This window comes from Rousettus aegyptiacus, unplaced genomic scaffold (assembly GCF_014176215.1).
Source record: "Rousettus aegyptiacus isolate mRouAeg1 unplaced genomic scaffold, mRouAeg1.p scaffold_m13_p_18, whole genome shotgun sequence".
Classification (NCBI taxonomy): domain Eukaryota; kingdom Metazoa; phylum Chordata; class Mammalia; order Chiroptera; family Pteropodidae; genus Rousettus; species Rousettus aegyptiacus.
The window spans coordinates 953,313-976,423 of record NW_023416293.1 but is presented as its reverse complement, the minus strand read 5'-3'; the positions used below and the strand labels follow the sequence as shown (position 1 = coordinate 976,423).

At 37.0% G+C, this 23,111-nt stretch overlaps 1 protein-coding gene and 1 pseudogene across 3 annotated transcripts in view; one reads left to right on the top strand and one right to left on the bottom strand.

Moving 5' to 3' along the window:
• The window catches only part of AKT3 (AKT serine/threonine kinase 3), a 257,309-nt gene that overhangs the window by 121,243 nt on the left and 112,955 nt on the right, over positions 1-23,111 (top strand). For 2 of the 3 annotated variants that reach the window (XM_016151251.2, XM_016151250.2), the window contains exon 3: positions 6,916-7,041. The exons of the other annotated variant lie outside the window; for it this stretch is intronic. In XM_016151251.2, the coding sequence (XP_016006737.1) occupies positions 6,916-7,041 (126 nt within the window). The remainder of the gene's footprint in view (positions 1-6,915; positions 7,042-23,111) is intronic. 3 annotated transcript variants of the gene reach the window in all.
• LOC118613457 lies at positions 15,356-15,476 on the bottom strand (annotated as a pseudogene).

Below are 23,111 nucleotides of genomic sequence, written 5' to 3'. Positions count from 1 at the left end.
GTTACACTGACAGCTCCATGAGGGCAGGTACTGCGCCTGCGTCATTCATTTCTGCATTCTCCGTGCGTCCACGTTTTGACATTCACTAAGTAGTTTTGAATGAATGAATCTATTGGAAGTCTATTTCTCCCAGGTTTAAAATAAAAATGTTTAAAGAACCTAATTCTTTGATCTAGATAGTCATTGAGCATCACCTTAAAATGAGTGAGCTGGGCAGGAGTCTGTAATGCTTCTGGCACGTTCTGTGGACACTACCCAATTTTCAGAGTCTGTCAACGCTCATCCAAAGCTGCTTGATGCCAGTTGGTCAAAGAGATTACATAGACGGTGCTGTAGAATTTAACGCTTTTAATTTGCCAAAGGAAAGGAAAGAACATATTTGAAAGGACTTAATAAAAGGGAAGTGATAACCTAAAAATTTAGCTTTGCAGGAACTGTCAATACACAAAAGCATTTTCCTTTGTAAAAAGTTACATTTCAGATTGTCCCTGTGTAACTGAAAAATTGTGGTTAGCCCGTCGCAATGTATATAATATAAAAAAATTCTTTAGGATTATTTTCAAGACATCTATAAAAGAAGATGATGATAATTTCAGTGAGAAACACATTTCTTCTATTCCCTGAGAGACATTAATGGGGCTTTTACTTAGAACTAATTGGAACATGGTACTCACAACCAGCTAAATAAAAATGTAATGGGCAATTTTAAAGATTGCAAATGTTTTATTATGTTTAGCATGTATTTCTTTGTAACTATATTTGGTTTTAAGGTATCGCACAGTATTCTAAATTATTCAGTATTTGTTTATGGTCCTAATTTTTATTTATGAAAATCCACTAGTGGAAAAAGATTCTGCTATATTTTCTTTTAGGTGTAGTTCCTTTGTGTACATTTAGTTGGCATCCGTCAACAAGCAACAAAATAGTTACTGTACTGCGAGCCATGAAATTAAATAGATTTTATACTGAAATGATCATTAAAACTTTTTTTTGTCCTAGGTAAAATTTGAACTATGAAGACTTTTACTTAAGACTAGTGGTTTCATAAAATCATATAAATTTATTTTTACTGAAAACTGCTAGTTTTTGGTTTAAAGTTCTTCTTTGGAAATTTTTAATATATTTGCGTTTTCACGGTACTATACCCTGTGTATGTCATTTAATAAAAATAATCCAGAGAGCTCTAAGACTTTTGCTCTTTGGAAGACTAGTTAGCTACCCCTTTGATATCCTACCTCTGTCTTTAAAAAGAAGTAGTCATAAATTAGTGCCGAGTTTTGATGTTGGGTAGCCTTTTCATTTCTTTAGATAGGATTCGAGTTTTATATACTGACACTAGATAGACTTTTTCTATTTGCTGATGGAGTAAATTTATTACTGATCGTGGCCTCATTTACATAAATATTCCTAAGTGCAGTACTTATTAATAGACTCTTTAATGTGCATCCGAAGATGGATTATAAACGATATTGCCATAAGCGATAATGGTTCCATCTAATAATAACAAAATCCGACCCTTGCTATATATCATGTAACGTTCTGAGTGCTTTCATAACATCTTTTATGAAAACCCTTCAGGTAAGCACTCCTGTTCTCATTTTCCAGGTGAGGAAACTGAGGAGTAGAAAGGTTAACTTTCTGCAGCTTATAAGTGGAAGAGTCAGGATTCAAACTCAAGCTGTGTGGTTCCAGTGTCCTCGCTCTTAAGCATGGCTTTGTTCCTCTTCGAGGGATGCAGTCATGAGAGGGAGTGGGAAGAGCCGAAGCCCATTTTGAGGAGTGTGTTGGCTCTGTATTGACCACAGCAGTTTATTTTGACTTTTATTACACAACATAGTGTTTGTTTTAGGTAACATTTCTTTTGTTCTGAAAATGTGGCCACCTGCCTTATAATTGCTTCAGTCCTGTGATAAATCAAAACAATAATGCCTCTATCCAGACATAAATGTGAGAATGCTTTCACCCTCTTCCTGAGGGAGTAATTAGATTTTGAAGCTTATGTCATATATAGCAAGTATGAGTGGCCATTGGTAATTTAAAAAGCTGTACTGCCCATATCTATCATACAAATCAGACTTTCAGTTTGTAGTGCAACTGTTGGTAACCGGCATCTTTTATTTTGTTCGTATTTTATTCCAGGAAGTTTGCATATTTTTAAAAAGATGCTTAAACGTTTCGTCTAATCGAACTCTAAATGATAATGGTTTTGTGAGATTTGTGGAAAACAGTGCTACATTATTTAGATTTCTTTTCCGATGAGTTGTGTCTACATCTCTTTTAATAACATCTCAGCTAATCCACCGAGTAGTGTTGGGCGTAGCCCGTGGCAGTCGAGGCTGGGCACCGGCGGCTGAGTGCCTGCTCTGCACTGCCCTCCGCTGGGCCCTACTTCACCACGCGTCTAACGTGGTACCTCTCGAGAAGGTAGAGTTAGGCCCAGGTTCTAGAACCCAGCCTAGCCTTAAAGCGGTATCAGATATTCCTTGACATAGTTCATTTGTGAGGACACAGCTGAATTACGTCCAAGGATCTTTTTAAAATTTGTATGTCTGAACAAATGTAGATAATCCCTAGTTATTCTCTATTAAGACCATTTAAACATTTCAGTCAGTCCATCTTTAGTCCATAGATGGTATTTCCTAGCTTCTGCTTTGGCACATTCCTGTGACTTCAGCTTTTGAAATGTCCACATGTAATTCTTAGTAAAGTGTTAATGAAGTAAGGTCTAATGTATATGAGGATTAATTTAGACTGAAGATTGTTAAATAAAAATTAATTTGAAATTAGGGAAACAGTAGTAAGTGAACACTGTCAATTTTGTTGGATAATCCTCAGTTGAATGTATATATTCCCTAATAAAGATCATCTACTTGAATATTCTATAAAAATGTTTTAGATGGAAAGTGAGTAAGAATTTAAACTCATACCATCTCCCATCTCAGGTTATTATTAAAGATTAAGCCGGAGAGCTGGGGAAATCAAGAATGTCTTTCTCTTTTTACTCAAAAACATTGAGATTTATTTGTTTTAAGAGATGATAGGAAATGAATTATTAAGTAAGGTAAGAAAGTTAACAGAAGTCCAGAATCTGAAGTCATTGTAAGCAAGTAAGTAACACCGTGAACCCTAGCGAACAGCCCCTCTCAGCCCGCGCCACCCAAGCAGGATTCTCCAAGCTGGATGGCTTAACATGACAGACGTTTGTTCCCTCATCGTTCTCAAGGCCAGCAGTTAGAGATCAGGGTGTCAGCAGGGTCACGCTTTTTCTAGAGGCTGTAGAGGAGAGCCCGTCCTTGCCTCATCCAGCTTCTGGTGTCCCCAGGCATTCCTGGGCGTGTGGTGCGTCACTCCAGTCTCTGCTTCCAGATTTTAGGGGACACCAAACCTAGTGTACTACTGGAATTTAAGCTAGAGACTTTGTCTTTTTTTTTTTTTTTTTTTTTGGTCCACTACTGTGTCTCCAGCACCTAGAACAAATAAATAAATAAATGAACTCTAAGCCTCTTCTCAGAAACTTTGTTAATTTTGTTAATATTATAGATGAGAAATGAAGAAATCAAAAATTGGATTCAGGAATCCTCATTGAAAATTTGAGATCCACTATTAGCTTAATGCGATACTACAATTGTTGATTAAATTAACAGAATCAATCAAAATTATTTTAAAAAATTCTGTGAGAAATAATTTTTTTTATCAAGAAAGGAAATTTTGACTTTTCCATTTTTCTTTTGTGTGAATGACAATCTTACTGTCTAGGTATAATGTATTATATATCAGAGGTGCATAATAGATTTAAAAAACTTTTTGGCAACTGAAAGTCCTTATATAGACCACATAAATCTATTAAATTTCCAAAGATTCGTTTAATAAAAACGATATACATTTTATGTGGTGGTGTTTTCTGTCTTCCATCTGAGCATATAAATATCTAATGGCTGACAGGAAATTATTCTTAGAAATGAAAAATTGATTTTTCTTATAATCTCACATTTCTTGAATAAATATATTCAGTACTTTTATAAAATAAGAAATGGTATCACATTTTTTCTTTCAGATTTTTAATATGAATTAATTTCACTTTATCTTTGGTATAATTATTAAACTATTTAGCTCAACAGACTTACAGCATCTTATACCAATATAAATTTGTTATTTTATGATAGCATTTAAAATCTAAACATTATATCACTAATTAGATAATTAATATATAATGATTTTAAAATTCATACAGGAATACATAAAGTAGAAAAAGGAATACAATTAAGAAAGGAACTATATCATTTTTTTAATGGAAACTGAGTGTAACAGGTTTTATAAATCTGGCATGCGTTTTTGATATTAGGGCCATGTTTTCTCAGTAAAACAGAGTGAGGCTGGTTGTTAGTTTGCTTTTTTTCCTTTTATGTTTCTTTTATGTGCTCTTACACTTGTAGAGATATTGTTCACATATTCTTCATTTATTCGTTCATTTAGTAAATTATTGTGCATCTGTCAAGTGGTTGGCACCAGGTTGAGTACGAGGAGTGTATCACTTCAAGGGAAAAGAACTGAATATTTATTGCCAATGGTGAAAATTGACTTTTCATGCAAGCATTAGAAGTTTGCAGGACATATCTGCCAGCGTGAGCTTGACAGCTTCCCACTGCTTCTCCGATGGTATTTGCAGTGATGACAAATGTGTTTGTATAATGAAATGTATCAGTATTTGGAAGATCAGTGTAACTCAGTGGACCAGTGTTTTCTAAAAGACCAGTGATTTTTGTGATGTCACAAAATCATACAAAGTGTAAAGAGTTCATTCATTGTGTACTGCAGACCAGTAGATTTTCACATAACAGAGTACAGAAAGTTCATATGGTTCCAAATTCTGCATTGCAGTTACGCTTTTTTTAAAAAAACTACACTTGTCAAATGCTGGTGTAATATCAAAGAAAGAGATCTGAAGCTGTCTGAATACTCTGCCCTTTTCTAGCTACGTATCTATTTGAGCCAGATTTTATTCCTATATTTTAACCAAAATAATGCCCTGCAAGAGATTGAATGCAGAAGCAGATGTGAGAATCTGGCTATCTTCTATTAAGGTAAATAGTGAAGAGATTTGCAAAAATGTAAAGCGGTTCTGCTTTTCTCACCAATTTTTTTTTTTTTTTAGAAAATGCAATTATTTTCATAAAAATATTTGTTACATGTAATGAGTTTTAAAATAAGAAATAAAGAATTTATATTTTCTTTTCAATTTATAATGCAGTAAACAGACGTAATGTATGTAAACGGAAATTTTGGGGTTTTCGGTAATGGTTACGGGTGTAAAGTGGTCTGAGATAAAGAGTTTGAGAATTGCTGATTGAGGAGTGATTCCATGTCTGAAACTGTGTTTGGGTGAGGTCGTGGGGGAGCTTGCATTTTACTCTAAGAGACTTGCACTTACAGTAAATAGTGAGGAGTCAATATATTTGAGCAGGAAAGTGATGTAATCGAAGGGGCACACGCAGACATCAGGGTGATTGATCTGAGGGTGACGGATGCGTTAGAATGGAGCGGCTGAGTAGATGGGAGCGCAGGCATAGCACCTCTGCAGAGGGCAGGGGCAAGGTGCGGGGCCCTGTTTGGACTGGGCTAACTGACATTCGCGAAGGTGGTATTGACTTAGTGACTTGTAAGAGAGGGCAAGTGAGCAGTCAGATGTTAGGTTCGAGCTTAGGTAAAAAGGGGGTTAAGAGAAGCTGATTTGTAGGGAAAGTTGAATGGCTTTCAAATTTTTATAGTACTATGTATGATTAAGCATTTGAGATTGAACAGCCTGGTAGAAATGTCCAGTAGAGCAGCGGTCACCAACCTTTTTGGCTACAGACCAAAAAGTGCCTGATGATCTGAAGGGGAGCTGAGGCGGTGATGCTGGCGCTGGGGAGCGGCTGCAGATACAGATGCAGCTTCACTTGCTGGCAGCCGCTCACCTCCTGCTGTGCAGCCCTGTTCCTATCAGGCCACAGTCAAGTTTCTAACAGACCACTGACCGGTAGCTCTCTGCAGCTTGGGGTTTAGGGACCCCTGCAGTAGAGAACTAAAGGTTGACAAGGTAGCCTTCCACCTCTCGTGGTATCATAGAGCATTCTGTTGCTTAAAATTATGAAGAATTCTTTATGAAGGAAGCACATGGCGATCTGGTTGCTAAAAATTTATATTTTGGTAGCCAGATGATAGATTATATCAAAATCTGATAAAATATATATTTATTGATTATGTGCTAGGCACTGTATTATGTGTTCTTACAGTCACTATGTTTGTGTATATGAGTGTGTGTATGGTGCTAAGCTCTATTAACCCACATCTTTTCGTTTCCTTGACTTTACAGCATTCAACAGAAAGTTATTTTCCTATGCAGAGCAATAAAATGTTGTTTAAACAACTGATGATCAAAATTTAACACAGAAAATGGACTCTTTTCACTTTCTTTAAAAAAAAAAAATGACACAATTAGTCAGCGGGACATGGAAGAGAAACATCTATTTTATATCCCTCTTATGCTAAGTGTTTTTCATAGAAATTCCTTGATACTGTGTGGATGATTTACCCCGGCTTTTTAAAACGGCTGAAAATATGCTCTAACAACCATCTGATAAAATGAAAAACTGAACAAAATGTGTACTCAGATGAATGATTCTCTGAAGAAATAATGGTGCAAATGAATTATCAAAGTGTGAAATCACTAAAAACAAAACATGTTTGGGTTTTTATTGAATCTTAATTGCAGGCTTATATATTTTCTTTTGTAAGCTAAGTTAAAAGAAAATTGCCTAACTAAATTTTTGGAGGCTAGTGTTGTAGGACATATATTGCACCATAATTTATTTTTCACATAAAAGCCGCTGTTCATTTTTTCCCCCTAGCATTAACATGCATGCTTTCCTCATGTAGGAGAATATATAAAAAACTGGAGGCCAAGATATTTCCTTTTGAAGACAGATGGCTCATTCATAGGATATAAAGAGAAACCTCAAGATGTGGATTTACCTTATCCCCTCAACAACTTTTCAGTGGCAAGTAAGTTAATTATAATTGTTGATTCACCTTGTATTGATTTATTTGCATGACCTTATGTGTCAGATATCTTAGTATATTTGAGAAGCCTATTAAAAAGTTTAGGTTTGTATTTAATAGAGAAATTTTTAGCTTTTATGGAATTTCAGTTGTTTAGCATAGGGATTATAGATAATATGTTTTCTTATATAATGAATAGTTTAATATTTTTTATAGTTAGCACTTGAATGTGATAATTACAATTCCCTGAGAATGTATCTCAAGTTTTTCTTTATAAATGTAGACAAAGCCCTTTGAACTTGGTTGCTGGCGTGAACTTGGTTTGAAGATGTTGCAGTACTTGGTGCATTTCTAAACATAGTTTCCTATCGTAATCTTGGTTAGCTCTTTTGATTGATTGTATGATGAGAAACAAGTGATTTGCATTAGAAATTTTCAGGGGAGATTTTATGTTGGTAGTTACAATTTTCTTCCTTACAGATACCTAACAAAAATGTTTATTATTTAAACTTATTTAGAAATTATATATTTGCTTGAACATAGCACAGAGTTTACTGAGAGATAATGATGATAATGATGACAACAGTTATTAATGTTATGTCGTGACCAGGCACTCAGACTTGCCTGCATTACTAATTAATCAATGGAAGGATTTTTCTGTGTTAATTCAGAAGAAAAGCATTTTGAAGTTATGTTACTTAAAATAAACTTGCATAACAGCTACAGTCTGTGCCACTGAGATAAAATCTTTAGACACCATTCTTAATTTTAATTTTGGTTGTTATTTATTATAGTCATATTTGGAAAAGATATGAGGAGAAATTGAAGCAAAAAAAAAATAAAAACATAAATAGTAGCTACAAAAAATCCAAGATAACAAAAATACTTTAATATTATAAAAGTCATTTTACCATTATATGGAGCCCTAGCCATTTTTATGAATACTATCTTATAATCTTTTTGAAGAATAAAGCAGTAAACCAAAGGGTTTGTGAAATCATTTGAATGATGAAGATACTAGCTTTAAAAGAAAAAAAAAAATCCTCTCTATGTAAGTGGATTCTTATGTAGGAATTTCATTTAAAAAAAAGTGAGAACACTGTTGTATGTATATATTAGTTAAGGAAATCATTTTTCCGCACCCAAATGCTCATTAGATATTTATAGCTTGCTTTCAATAGAAAATTATTTTTAAAATCTTGTTGTCAATTGGAATAATATCTTGTATTTTGTGTTGACTTAAGAACACATTTTTATTCTAAAAATCTTTTGGGCGAGCGTTTGCTTTAAAGCGATAGAAATTGGCTTACGAAACCTTAGCGGCATACGTTATGACATCCTACCTAAAGCCAGTATAGTTTCTTAGTTCCTCTATTTTACTAACAAATGCTATTGATTTGCCTGAAATAATTTATAAAAGTACAGAACTCCTGTATCTGCTGATCAAAATGCAGCATTTTTTGACCTTATGAAATTTCACACCCCAACAAGTTTTAAAGACATACTGTATGTCACAGTCTGCCAACATCTGCTCCAACACTTCCACTGGCAGAGGCTGAAATAAATGCTGCACTCTTGGGGAGAAATCCTGTTCCGTGACTGACAGTCAGCTTATCCATGAAATAAATATTAGTTGACATCTGTATATCTTTACTTGTATAATTGAGTAATTGTAGGTGCTTGACTCAAATGGACAGGTGAAGTTGAAGACCAGCTCCGTAGGTTTCAGAAGTGTGTTAACATGAATCTTACACTAAATAAACTTTTAAATGGACTCTTCTTAAAGCTTGATTTATTGCAGTGTTAAATTTTATAAATAATAATTACCTGAGGAAAGAGCCAGTAGTGAAATGGGCACTGGCTGAAGAATTATTCAGATTTCAGCTTTGCCATTAGCCATGAGTATGACCTTGGGCGGGTCATTTTCTGAATCTCTGGTCTTCACTTCCTTCATCAGCATAGTGAAAACACTTGGATTCAATGGGTTTGTAAGGCCCTTTTGTCTCTCACATCCTGTGATTCTGTGAGGGGGAGATTGAACACAACCTTGAAGAGTAAAACAAATTAAAATAGAGGGGAAGGATATTCCAGGCAGAGGGTGAAAGAATGTTTTTATGAGACATTAAAAGAAAAGACAGTTAGAGCACGCAAGGGTTACTTCACCAGTAGTTTCCCTGTTGCCCAGCCTCCTTTGTAAATGAAAACAGTCTTTTCCAAGGTCTTTCTAAGGTATGCTGGGAAATATTATATATACACATACATTCCATTGGTAGCTACAATACAAATCCCCTGTTTTCCCTGATAATTAAAAATGTTATTTAAAATTAATCTATGTAGGTTTTAATGGAATTTTACCAAAATAGGCTTTTTATTCACATGAAAAATAAAATATGAGAACTGGAAGGGACTTAGAATTGACCTTTCCAATCTGTTAAATTTCAGATTCCTTCCTTTCTGATATAAAATTTCTAAAAAGATAGTCTATACTCCTTGTTCCTAATTCCCAAGCCACTGCAGCCTAGCTTGCCCTCTTTTTCACTTGATCGAAACCACTTTTAATAAGTCCTCCAGTGGCAACTTGCTTGCTAAGACTAGCCGACATTTTCCAGTTCATTCCTGGCTTTGTACGTGGGCTGCGTTTTGTGCCGTTGACTGCCACTTTCTTCTTGAGATGATATGTCTCGCCATCTCTCCCTTCCGAGATGTCTCTCCTGGTTTCATCCTTTGCCTGTGGCATGCATTCTGGTGTCTGACAGGGTTCTGGCCAAGGACTCTTCTCACTTGGACCCTCTCCCTGGTTGGTCACACTGGTCCTTTCCAGTTTCAGTTACTCCCCGTGTGCAGGCGACGCCCACACTGCTGTGTCTGCAGGCCAGACCTCTCTCCTGGGCAGTAGGTTACAGTGTTCCCCTCACTTCCTGACATCTCTCCTTACATATTTTTTGGACTCAACATGTCCTAAGCTGAACTCAAGATAATTTTGTCATTTTTTCTTCCTGTGTTCAATATCTCAGTTCAGTCTTGAGCAGAAACCTGGACCCATTCCATGCCTTTTTTTCCTATACATCTTCACTCCACGCCCAATTCAGTTCTTAATCCTGCTGATTTTGCTTCTTATTTCCTGAATTTATGTCCTTTCCTATAATTACCTAAAACAAGCCTTTATCGTAGAGTCCTAACTAGAGGCTGTGCCTCTAGTTTATACCACTTTTAATACTTCCTTCACGTGACTGTCAAAGTGATCTTTCTAAAATTAAATCTTAAATATGCCATTCTCCTGTGAAAGCCCTGCCCTGCATCTTCATTGCCTAGTGGATAAAGTCCAGCTCCCTTAATATATCATGCAGAAAGTTCCTCAGTCTGGCCTCTGCTTTGAGCTCTTGCTTTGTCTCTCTTCCGCTGTGCAATTCCGCCTTGACAGGATTGAACCGTTTATAATTCCCTGTGCAAACTATGCTGTTTTTCTTCTCTGAGCCTTTGTTTAGGCTGTTCCCTCTGAATGGAATGTCCTCTATTTGCCCGGATAATATTTTTCATTCTTTAAGACTTAATTCAGATTAAAATTCTCAGCCTTATTCCTTGCTAAATTACTCTTCTCTGCCCTTAACAAAGCTGTTACCTGTTGGTATCACATTGTTTCTTGGTTCTCTTGTTCATGTGCAGGTCTCATCTGCCACTTAGGAGTTATTTCAGGGGAAAGAGCCCAGTGGTGTTTGTCGTTTATCTTCTGTTGCCTTCATATTAGGGCTTAATAACTATTTTTGAATGAACACCTGAACACATCTAGTCCATATTTTTCACTTTTGAGATGAGAAAAATGAAGCCTTTAGAAATTTAGTGATCTTTCTAAGGTTGTTTACTAGGTAGTAGTAATTAAGTATCAAGACTAAAATTCAGATTTTCGTACTGTTATTGAAATATGTTATTCCCATCCCCGAGTCACATTTTGTGACATTTTCCTTAGTTAAAGAGCCCTGATAGTCGATTTTGGATGGGAGTTTCAACACTTAAATTGCTAGATATCTTCTGGCATGCAGGATGTAACCTCTCCAAGTCCTATAAAATGTGTATAATAACATTTGACTTTCATTCTTCAGATGGATCAAATATGAGCTATACGTAAAGGTGCCTTCTAAATATGGTGATGTAGAAATGTAAATAAAAGTTATATTTTTTTTAAGAAAGGTACATTTCTAATCAGATTTGTAGTTTGGTAAATTGCTAATTACAGATTGAGATTATCTGTGCACAGGAAACATTACATTTTGTCTAAAAAATAACATGGGATATACACAGCATTGGTGCAAAGGTACTTCGAGTGCAGTAGTTGGTCCACCCAGTAGTCATGGCCTTTCACGTTTTGTCAGCTATCAGTCTGACGCAAAAGCAGAAACTGCTCCTCAGTGGAGAACTGGAATGTTTGCCCTCGTGTCTTGGGGCTCAATCTTCTTTGGATCCATTCCCTTCCTGACGTCTGCGGGGGATAGGGAGAAGGGCCAGGCTGCGTCCCCAAGCACCTCCTGCAATTCTACCTTATTTCATGTTACAAATATTGGCCCACTCTGACAATATCTTTTTCCTCTCTGAAACCTTTCTTTAATCCCTTAAAAAAAAAAAAAAAGGTTGGTTTGCATTTCTTATGCCACTTTTAAAACTGAAATGAAATGTTTGCTAATTGACCCATTTTTCTTTTCTGTTTGAAAACAAGGAAGGACATTCGATCTACCAAAAAAATCCTTATGTCTAAATAAATATTAGACTCAGATATTATAAATGTGTATACAAATCTGTTAATTCCCATTAATGCTTCTACTGTGGCTGTCCGTGGGCATAAAGGAAAAGCGATGACTTGATTCTTAGTCTTACATAACACATGATGCCACCTAGAATGACAACCGTATAAATCTAGAATAACCCTATGCTATATAAAATATGCAAGGGTTCCTTTTATAGGGCTTACTGATCATTAGAACCGTATTAGATACTAAAAGGAGTATTAAATACAATTTTCTCATGTAGGAATTTGTCACTGACTCTGGAAGTCATTCACATAAAACACATAACAATGGGAAGAAAGATGAGATTATTTGCCAAAATGAATTTTATAGAGAATAAATGCTGTAGAAATTGAGAGAGTGGGTAAAGGTAGAGTAAGCTAGGGTGACTAGCTGCCCATGAGATAAGGTTGACATGAGCTCTGAAGGACAGATGTTATATAGATTTTTGGAAGAAGGAGGACATTCTCAGTGATGTTAATGATATAAGCAAATGTACGAAATCTGGAATTAAGGAGCAGCTTGTTTTCTAAAAACTATAGGCAATGTCATGGATGGACAGAGATTTGCTGGAGGGAAAAAAGTTAAGATTAGATAAGTTGTAGTCAAATTGTGAAAGGTCTTGAACACCATTTGGTTGTTTTTAATGGAAACGCGTTGGAAACCACTGAAGGCTCTTGAGCGTTAGGTGTGCAGATCAGTATTTAATAAAAAAAGGACCTGTCTGGAAGAGTGTGCCGCAGATGGGACACATCCGTGGACAGGTAGCTCTCTTTCTCTTTGTCCCATGAATCAGTCTGTCAGCAAGGTATCGTTTGGTTTTCCACTTTCTAGTCTCGCTGCTCCCATCGTAGTTTGGTTCTTCATCAGTTCACCCCTGGATTATTTTGATAGTCTCCTAAGGGATTGCTTGCCTTCAAATGTGCTCCTCCCTGGAGTGGTGGAAGCAATGCATAGGACAGATTCATCTTCCAAAAGAAGTTCCTTTGCAAATATTATCTCCTTGCTCAGAAAAATCTTAAATTTTCCTCATTTTTCACAAGAGGAAGGTAAATTTTTATTTTTGATGTATTCTATATCAACAATTAAGCACTTGGCTGAAATCGTAACTGTGTTTATACTCTACACATTTTCAGTTTTCCTTTTTTCTTCTAATTTTTCTTAATGGTCCACACACTTTCCTTTTGATCTACATTGCTACATTCTGTTAGGTTCATTTGTATACAGAATTCTTAACCCTGTTTTTGCTTTGAGCAATTTTTAGACCCTTTTATATATTTAATCATTTGAAGATTTGATGCTTTTTCCACTCCACTAATTATGATCAGATTTTAGGTAATCAGAAATTATGTCTGGTATTAGGTGTATCTCACCGTAAGAAATAGATATCTTACTTTAAAAATTCATCGTAAAGTCATTACTGTAGATTTAATCAAATTGACCTCCTATCTTTCATTTTTATAAGTGGTAGTATATTCATATGTTTGCAAAATTTAACCTATAAACCAAGTTTAGTTTGGGTAGTGAAGAAAACCTTTTCAAAAAGCACTTTAAAAGGAGATAGTTTTTAGAAAATAACAGTAATAGTGTCATTCAAATAACACTCCAATTTGACAAGGAATAAAAGTCCACAGAATTTCTGCCCTTCCCTCCTTTTTTCTGCATTATGTAACAAATGTACCAAAAAAAAAAAAAAAAAAAGAGAGAGAGAGAATGAGAGAGTAATCCCGTGTGTATGAATATGACTGTGGCGGTCCAGAGTCTCAGGTCCAGCAGCTAGGTGTGAGAGCGAACCCCTGCATCTCCGAAGGGTTCCATCAGGTGTGTGTCCTTTGTAAACGCAAATCGATCTGTGTATCTTTTGTGGTTCCTATCAGATATGTTCACTGTTTTCCTTCCTTCAGCGTAACGGTATAAATCAGGGGTCATCAACCCTCGGGCCCTGGACCAGTACCAGTCCGTGGCCTGTTAGGAACCGGGCCGCGTAGCAGGAGGTGAGCGATGGGCAAGCAAACGAAGCTTCATTTGCAGCCGCTCCCCAGCGCCAGCATCGCCACCTCAGCTCCACTTCAGATCACCAGCCATTAGATAGATTCTCGTGGGAGCACCAATCGCTGGTGCCAAAAAGATTGGGGACCACTGCGATAGGTGACTCGATTTCTGTTAGAGCCCGCATCCATCCTGCTATCTTTCATGCTCCCTCACTCCTCTTTCCTGACTTACTCTGAAGCCTTTTAGTCTGTACCTTCTCAGCCTCGTTCATCAGAATGCAAATACGTATGTGGCCTGTGTAGAATCAGGAGTGATGAGCTGCTAGGGCGTACACTCATTTTTAAAATTCCCTGTAACGTTTATTATGAGATCTGGTATCCTGGCAGATCACCGGACTTGGAGTTTGAGTCTTGGTTCTGCTACTAGCTGTGTGTCCTTGGGGAAATCACTTAACTTCTCTGATCTTTAGTTTCTCATCTGTAAACATGATGTTAATAAGATCTACTCAGGGTTATGGTGAGGTTTAAATGAGATGATATATGTGAAACACTATGTAAACTATAAACTTCTGTGCCAGTAAAAGCGTCAGTGTGAGAGAGGAGATGCTCAGGATATTTGCTCAGTTGAGTTAAATGGCAGCCATTCTTCTCTCTCTAGCTAAATGACGTTGGAGTGGGGGGCGGGGAAACTACTTTACTGGGTTTTCTTTAAGGACCATTCCCTGTTTTAAGTAGAACCTTTTTACAATGATTTCTTGCAGTCGAGGCCAGCTGCTGTTGCTGGGTTGGGGGGACAGTCCTGGTTTCATTTAATGCCCAGGACTTTGATCTTAGGGGCTAGTCCCCCTTATAACCAGATAACACGAGCTAGACCCCTAAACCACACCATAGCCACCTCTGGCCACCAAAGAAGACGGCTCTGAGGCTGAAGGGCAGCACCAGGGGACTGGCCTCGGAGGAGCTGGGTGCAGCACCAACTCTCAAGCCCAGCCTTCGGCAGGCTGGCTCGTGCAGGAGGCTGAGGGTCGGCGCGCCTGCTGCTATCCCCTTTGTAGTCAGAGAGGTTTCGTTTTTTAACAAAAATAATAAGATCCTTAAGTTACTTTCTGACTGTTCTAAGAGGATCCCTTGGCTACCATCCATTGGGGAGAAACTTTACATTCATTTGGGATTTCCAGCAGACGGTGCTGTGTCAGGTGGAGGATGCAGTGGGGCTCGTTCTTGGGAGGGGGAGAGGCGGGGAGGGACCAGCGTCAGCAGCTGATGCTGGTGACGTGAGGACATGAAGGGGGTCCCGCCAGATCCAGCCTCCTTCCTCCCCTCCTTCCTCCCTCCGTCCCCTTCTTCCCTCCTCCTCCCCTCCTCCCCTCTTCCTTCCTCCCCTCCTCCTTCCTCCCCTCTCCCACGCTCTCATGCTTGCACTCTGTCTGACACAACTTCTTCTGAGGTCAACAGTCCACTGTCACTTATCCAAAGATACTTAAGTGAAGGAACACCATACGTGTCATTATTTTCACTGAATTTTTATTTTTTTATTATTGTTATTTTTTACGCCTACAGCACCTGGTCTTCCTAGGTGGTCTCCCATCCAAGTACTAGCCAGGTCTGACCGTGCTTAGAGCTTCTGAGATCAGATGGGATCGGGCGCGTTCAGGGTGGCATGCCCGTAGTTGAATTTTTAAAAAATACTTTGACCCCTGACTCCTTTCTTGGCTTCCTTTCCTAATGATCCCAAACAACAACCTCACATATTTTACTCTGTTTTGAAATTTCCTACCTTGTGTGCATATGATCTAAAGTAACACAATTTAGAACACAGAGGGGTTATCACAAATAAATTTAAACATATTTTTAGGAAAGCTAAGTTCTAATGACTATTTAGAGAGTTTTATTGAGGGTTTATTGTGTTCTCAACATTATACCAGGTTCTGAGGGAAAAAAAAAGAAGGAAATAAGGAAGGAAACCAACCTTTCTTTGAGCGTTTCTATGTGCCAGGCCCTTTCACATATGTTATCTCATTTAATCTTCCAACAACATCTGAGGTAAGTATTATGTTCTCCATTTTAAAGAGACTGAGAGAGGTTCTGTGACTTGCTTTAGGTCACTTACCAGAATTCTCAAGCCCTGTCTAACAGATGCTAATCTTGAAGCCTGTCTTCATTTTATTAACTCACAGATACATGATACAGCCCTTGGCTTTGAAGAATTTATAATCTAGTAGCAAAAATCTGCCACAAACCCTTGGAATTGGTATTTTGAGATGTTTTATAGTTCAGTTCTGAAGTAAGTTTATAATGAATATATTTCAGTATAAGTTTAGGATAGAGGGGAAATATCTTTAAGGACAAGATCATCAAGAAAAGCTTCATTGGAATTTGGAAATGGGAGAAAGATAAAAAACATTTCAGGTAACAGGAATATCATTAATTTGAACTTCACCTGAATCTCTTATTGTTACTTTAAATGGGCACGAAATCCTCATATGTGAATGAAAGCTCCAGATGGTATGTTATTTCTTTAATCCCTGTAGAGATTGAAAAATTTCAGAGGATGATAAAGCATAAATGGTAGGAATAAACATGGCAATTGAAATATTTAGCAGAATGCCATAATCTTATCAGACAATTTGTTTTCTCAGGGTCAGAGGTAGGCAGCTTACCTGGCATTCTGTGTGCAGTTTCTGTAGTAACATTGCTGTTTATCTTCTGTCTTGGTAGAATATAAAATAATTTTACCGATGCAAATAATACTCCATTTTTAAATCCCATCTTAAAGGCAGTTTTTTTCTATAGCTAAAATCATTTTAGACTTTTTTCGGAAAGGCTACAATATCTCTTTATCTCTTTATTTTTAAAAGTCTGATGACTTTTATGTAGGAAAGGTGAGGGGGTGCGGTTGGGGAGTAGACAGTGGGTGTCGGGTGGGAGGGCCACCACCTGCAGCCTGCGTGTGACAAGCAGCTGTGGTGGATTCATCGTATAACTTTTGCATTAAGTTAATTACTGACAGTTCAATATATCTTAGTTTTTCAGGTGAAAATTTTCTGATTGTTTAACACTGCCTAACATCAGCCAGCCTTTGATGCTGAGGGTCCTTGTACAGTTGTTTTATCTTGTTGCTGATCTCAGCATTTTCCTTCCCAATGCCCTTCTGTATCTGAAGGGTAAAAACAGTTCTGTTTTCACATCTTTCTAACTATAATCATTTATGACCTGGTTCATTTACGGGTCATGCCTGCCTGATTTATTTAATATTTATTTTTTAACTTAAGTTTTTATTTTTTTAGAAAATAGAAGTTTATGTGTAATTTTTAAAATTATAAATTAAAAATGATCATATGTCCATTATATTTGGCGCTTTAATTCCACTGTATTTACAGTTATTACATAAGAAATTAAGAGGGGCTTAAGGAAGTAAGGGAAGAGAATCGACATTTTTTAAGAGCCTTCTATATATGGGGTGCTTTATTTATATGAGCACATTTTTGTCATGAGAAGAACATTGTGAAAGAAATATTAACTTAAAAGAAAAACAAACCAGCTGATGAAACTAAGGCCTAGAGAGATTAAGAAACTTTCCCAGAGTCTCAAAGCAAGGATGCCATTGGGACTCTGGTCTAACACTGAGCTTGAATGCATTTAATCATTTATGGGATTCAGAGATGACAGTTCTCTTCAGATGATGTTTAGTCAGCACCCACAAAAGCATGGTGGTACCCAAGTGTTCACACAGCAGGCCACTGTTCCTGAGAGGTGTGTTTTATGTATCAGTGATACTTATGCTGTAGCAGAGGAAGAAGCATGGGGGTGAAAGCCAGGTGGCTGATTATTTGACAGAAATTTATTACGTAATATTTGGTCAGTCACTTAACCAGCCTGGGACTCAGAATTCTGTCACCTGTGGTGTGAAGGAGTTAGAATGAGGAATCTCTAAAGTCCTTTCTCCTGAAATTGAATGACTTGCTATCAGAAATGGACAACTTCTTGAAACATTCAATCTATTGAGAATAATAATTATCACTTGTTGAGCACCTGTGTGCTCTGTGCTGTACATAAATATTGCTGGTCTTGGTAACATTTTTGCAGAATACATAATATCTCTGTTATAACTGGGGAAGCTAGGCTCATGGGGTTTGCAGTGGTCATGTAACTATTAGGTGACGGGACCGGAAGCCGAACCCACAGCTTCCGGTTTCGAGGCCATGCTTTTTCCACGGCGCTGCTTACCTGAAGCGTCTGTGCTGCTTCGGGGTCATGAGGTCAGAGGTTTTCTAGAAAGCACGGGCAGTTTCTGTGCCTCGGCTAGTTTACATGTCAGTATCACGGATCAAATCTTGTCGTTCTCACCTAGTGTATGAAGAGATGTTCCAGAGCTTCTGGATGCTTCTATTTAAGGAAACTAGCTTAATGCAGAGGATTCACTAGTATGTGAAGATTTCAGCCTTGCTCTTCTAATTATATCACAGAAGTTCTAGGAGAAGCGCTAATTTTTAGAGGCAGAAGCATCTGGATATTTAGGATGAATTATATGATCAGTGCATTTTTAACAAATTGGACTCGAGGGACACATGTTTTGTTGATCTCTCTGCAGTTATACACCAAATCACTGCCTTCCTGTTTTATTCTCTATTTCTTTATGTTAATTTAAAAGCATTCATTGTATTTTGAGTAAAGTTAAATGAGGCCCAAGGCCACATTACGGGGGAAGACCTTTAAGCCTTGGAATTTAGGAAAGACATCGAAGCATTCTTTTGGGTTGGAAATAATACATAATGAAGCAGATGCTAATGAAAAAATGAAATGTAGGGAAAGAGAAAAGAGACTAGGGTGCCTGTTTGGAAGTTGTATAGAGGCGAGTACATCGCCCCTTTATTACAATAATGTTTCTGCACTATAATAAGGTCTTTCATTGCAAGTTCAGCTTTTTTCATTCATTTGTTTTGTGCTCTGCTTCCTGTTACTAATTGTCAGCACAATGGTCTTCCAACTATGAAGTCTCAGTGTCCTTTTGGACCAATTTGTCATTGTTTTTCTCCCTCACCCTCAACCCATGCACTCAGAATCTATTACTATGGTTGCATTTTTAGACATTTTTATGTTTTAAAATGGCAGTGCTTTTGAAACATGCCAGAATAGTTCATGGTGATTGAATCATCCAACCAACAACAGTTACTGCTTCCAAAAGCATGCTGATAAAGTTTCTATCTCTATAGGATACTCTTAGAAAGTAATTAAAAATAAACATATAAAACTTTATAGCATTAGTTCATATGCATTGATTTCTTTGATAGGTTCACAATCATCCTGTGGAAAGGACATTTTGTTAAAAAAATTTTTTTAGACTGTATTATTTATAGATTTACTGTTTACCTCATAGATTCTTTAGAAATCTGTGCCTTTACATTTTCTCTACTATTCATTATTTTATAGATTATTTTATTATGACTAAGGAATCAACAAGGCTGGCTTAGATTGACAAGCCTAAACAAGTTCTGATATCAGCCTCTATACAATTGTAGTAAGATGTTAATTCATGTTAGGTTTTTAACATTTTGGCCAATAAAAATTTCAAATGTGCTCTCAGCTTTGTACCAATTATCTACTATTAACAGAAAGAAATTTTTAAAAATGTAAGTTTTGTAAAGAAATCCTGAAACAGTATTATTCCGTGATAGGTTATCTATCACCTAAAACTTCCCTTGTTTATGATCAAAGTGCACTGGTGCTTTTAAATGTAAGATTCTCACAAGAGATGACACATGTTTTCAGTCCATGAATGCTAAACAAGTTTGGCCAATTTTCTTTCGGGGAAAACTATTTCAATACTCTGTGTCATCTGTTTCTATCAATTTAATTGCAGAAAACTAGTGAAGTATATAAAGTGAAGTATATACAGTTTGTTATAAAGAAATAAACCTTTATTTTCTCTCTTGTAAGCAGCTAACATTCCTAAAACAGTATGTGACATACTACAAAGAGCCAAGAATTTAGAGCTAGAAAAAACAAATTAGAGACTCAGTTTTATATCCTCAATCACTTGATGATTTTGAACAAGTGATTTAAAAATCAGACAGTTTCTATTTTCCTATTTGTGAAATAGAAACGACGAAAATGCTTTAGGACTTTATTGGGAGGATTAAATGCGAAATAATGCATATAAAATCTTAATGTTCTAGTGAAGCAACTAATAATATACTAAGATAATGATTTAGTTTGTAATTATTTAAAAAGTAAATTTTTGGAAATAAGTAGATTTTGGAAAGTAAAGTTTCTCTACTAACTTAAATTGGCAAAAGATTTAAGATGTGATTTTTTTTTTATTTTGCTAAAGATGAATGAGCTGATTATTCCAAAATATGCTCTTCATGTAGCTTGCAATGCATCAGTTAAACCAGATTTTCAAATGACATGTCTTGCGTTATGGTAAAGTCTCAGAGACCCCTTTGTGGCTGTGGTCCTCCAAAATTTGTTTGTTTGTTTGTTCTGACATTTCTGTGCTTTACTCTGAATGAATAGGCCTACTTTTTAATTTTTCTCCGAGGGAAAAAATTCTTTAACTATTCTATAAATCTAATTATTTCTGCCACTTTTCCTAGGGTAATAAAGATAACTCTTGAATGTTAGAGCTGTAGTTGTTTAATGAAGAATTCGATCAGGCTGTAAATATTTTTTTTTTCAAATTGAAGTTATTAGGATTATTTTTATAAAAATAAATATTTATTTGTATGTATGCTTAAAGCATTTATTTTTCTCATGCAGTATTTATCACTAATCTCAGAAGTGTTCTCAACTGGACAATATAGTTTTTAAAGAAAGAAGTATTTTAGGTTTTGGGGAGACAGATCATAAAGTAAATTTTGTTTCTAAAGGAGTGCGAACTTTAATTTATTGAAATAATTTTACAAGAAAAAGAGAATTAGTTGTGATAAACTCTTATATCAAAGATGTTTCTCGAAGCTTTCTTTGTTTGAATTCAGGCTGTGTGTACTAAGACTGTGATGAATAAAAAAGAACTAAGAGAACTATTACAAATCCCCTGAAACTCATAGTTAAGGAGATGTACATGAAACAGTCAGATAACAATGTATGATTCATAAATATTAAGCATAGTAGGTCTTCAAGAGTGGAGAGTAAGGATCGGGCTGTTAGAGAGATCGAATGATTGGAATCGGGGTAGAAGGAAAAGTGGATATTTTCAGGTTATGGAAACTGGGTCAAGTGCAGAAGTTAATCAGGAAACGTTCGGGGGACAGTGAAGGTGTGTGTGCCTATCCGCAGAAAGTGGTCAGGTAGTCATCGTTTTTATGGTAGGGAATAAAGTTTGGAAAGGATTCAGGATTGCTTATGAATAGCTTTGAAACTCAGTCTGAGAAAGATGAACTTTGTTCTGGAGAGAATAGCGCGTTTTTGAGGAGGAGAATGGTGTCTGGAATATGAGTTTGAGGAAGACTAACGAGGCCAGCAGTATATGAGACAATTGGACAGGGAAGAAGGGGAACCCTCTGGGAGGCCATTTAAGGGATCCAGATTTGGTGATAAGTTCCGCGGTTGGGCGTCAGCAGCGAAACGAAGGGACCATTCAAGAGACGTCCTGGAAGAGCTGCTGAGGTGAGAGCTGCCGGCGTGGCCACGGGTTCAAGGACCGCTCCGAGGTGGCCACAGATGTGTTTCTCGGGTGACTAGGAGAATGATACCGAAGTAAAACGAACAAAACCCTGTTGATGTGATAATGTTCAGTTTGGAAGATTAAAATCAACTTCGAGATACGTTGAGAACGAGGTAATATAAGCGCCTCAGAAGAGAGATGCCAGTTTTGCCGTGTGGCAGTGGAGCTTGTCGGAAGCGCTAGAGGCGCAGGCTTGAGAGTCATCGAACATCAGGTGAAAATTGAGACAAAGCTACAAGAAAGCTGCCCGGTCCTGAGCAGGTCCCTGGAGGCCTTTCTGACTTCATCCTCACCCCTGCCCCGACCTACCTTTCCCGGTCGCACCCGACTCCGTGCTGTTTCTCAGATGCCCTGGGCATCTGTGTTTACTCCTCCGTCCACCCCATCACACTTCCTGCAGGTGCCTGCGTTGCTCCCTCATTTCATTAAGGGACACCTTCCTAACTCTGCTGTCTAAAATAGTAGCACCTCCCTGTCATTTCAGGTTCACTTTTCTTCATAGTACTTACAAGCTCCTGTTATGTTGTAAATTAATTGTTTGACTTGTTTGTTGTGGGACCACTGATCCCCTCAGGAAGAGGTAAGCTTGATGAAGAGTAGGGACTTTGTTCTGTTCACCGCTCTATTCCCACTGTCTAGGTTGTTGCTTGGCATACTGTGGGCAAAAAATATCTATCTATTTATTTAATGATTGTCTAAATTTATTTAATGAATGAATACATCATATTTATTTAATGAAGGACAAAATTATCATAAAAGAGAGCAGAACACAAAAGTCTGAGTCAAGCTCAATTTGGAAAGAGAGGCCCTGAGACAGAAGGCTAAGGAATGGTCACAGAGAGGGAGGTGTAAAGCCAGGCAGTTCAGTGTCGTGGAGGTCAAGGGGGAGTGACTCAGAGGGGAAGCCAGGGACACTCGATGAAGTGGTGTCATTGATATGTGACTGTGAAGCAGTGAATATATGAGTAGGAATTGTCCCATCGAAGCACATGGAAGTTCAGTATTTAAGTTGTAACTTAGAGTTGATTCAAAATATAGTGATTATTCCTGCAGTGATACCTTTAAACTTCAGTGCCCAGTGAAATATCCTGAAGCTTAACTTGCGATAGTTTCAGCTGGAAGTGTCTTTATTTTAGATATTCATCAGGAAAAAAAACAAGTTTTTTCCACATTCAACCATTTAAACCTTCTGTGGTTTATTTTGATATATACTTTGAGGAAAGAACCTAATATTATTTTGGAGGGGCTTCTATTTTTGACTTTTTATCATGAAAATTTTCAGACATACAGATAATATAGTTTATTGAATGCTCACATATCCATTACCCAGACTTAACAGTTAACATTTTACCATATTTGCATCATCATTTTATTAAAATATTTAAAGTAAATTATGATATCATGACATTTTTACTTCTGAATTCTTGAGTATGAATTTCTAAACAATAAGGATATTTTCCAAGGTAATTACCTGGGTTACCTAATAAAATTTAGAAATCTTTACTATTATCAAATGCTAATTCATATTCAGATTTCCCCAGTTGTTGCCTAAAGTATCTTTAACAACTGGCTTGTTTAAACCGGACATGTCAAGGACCACACACTGCATTGCTGGGTATGTCTCTTAAGCCTTTCTAGTCT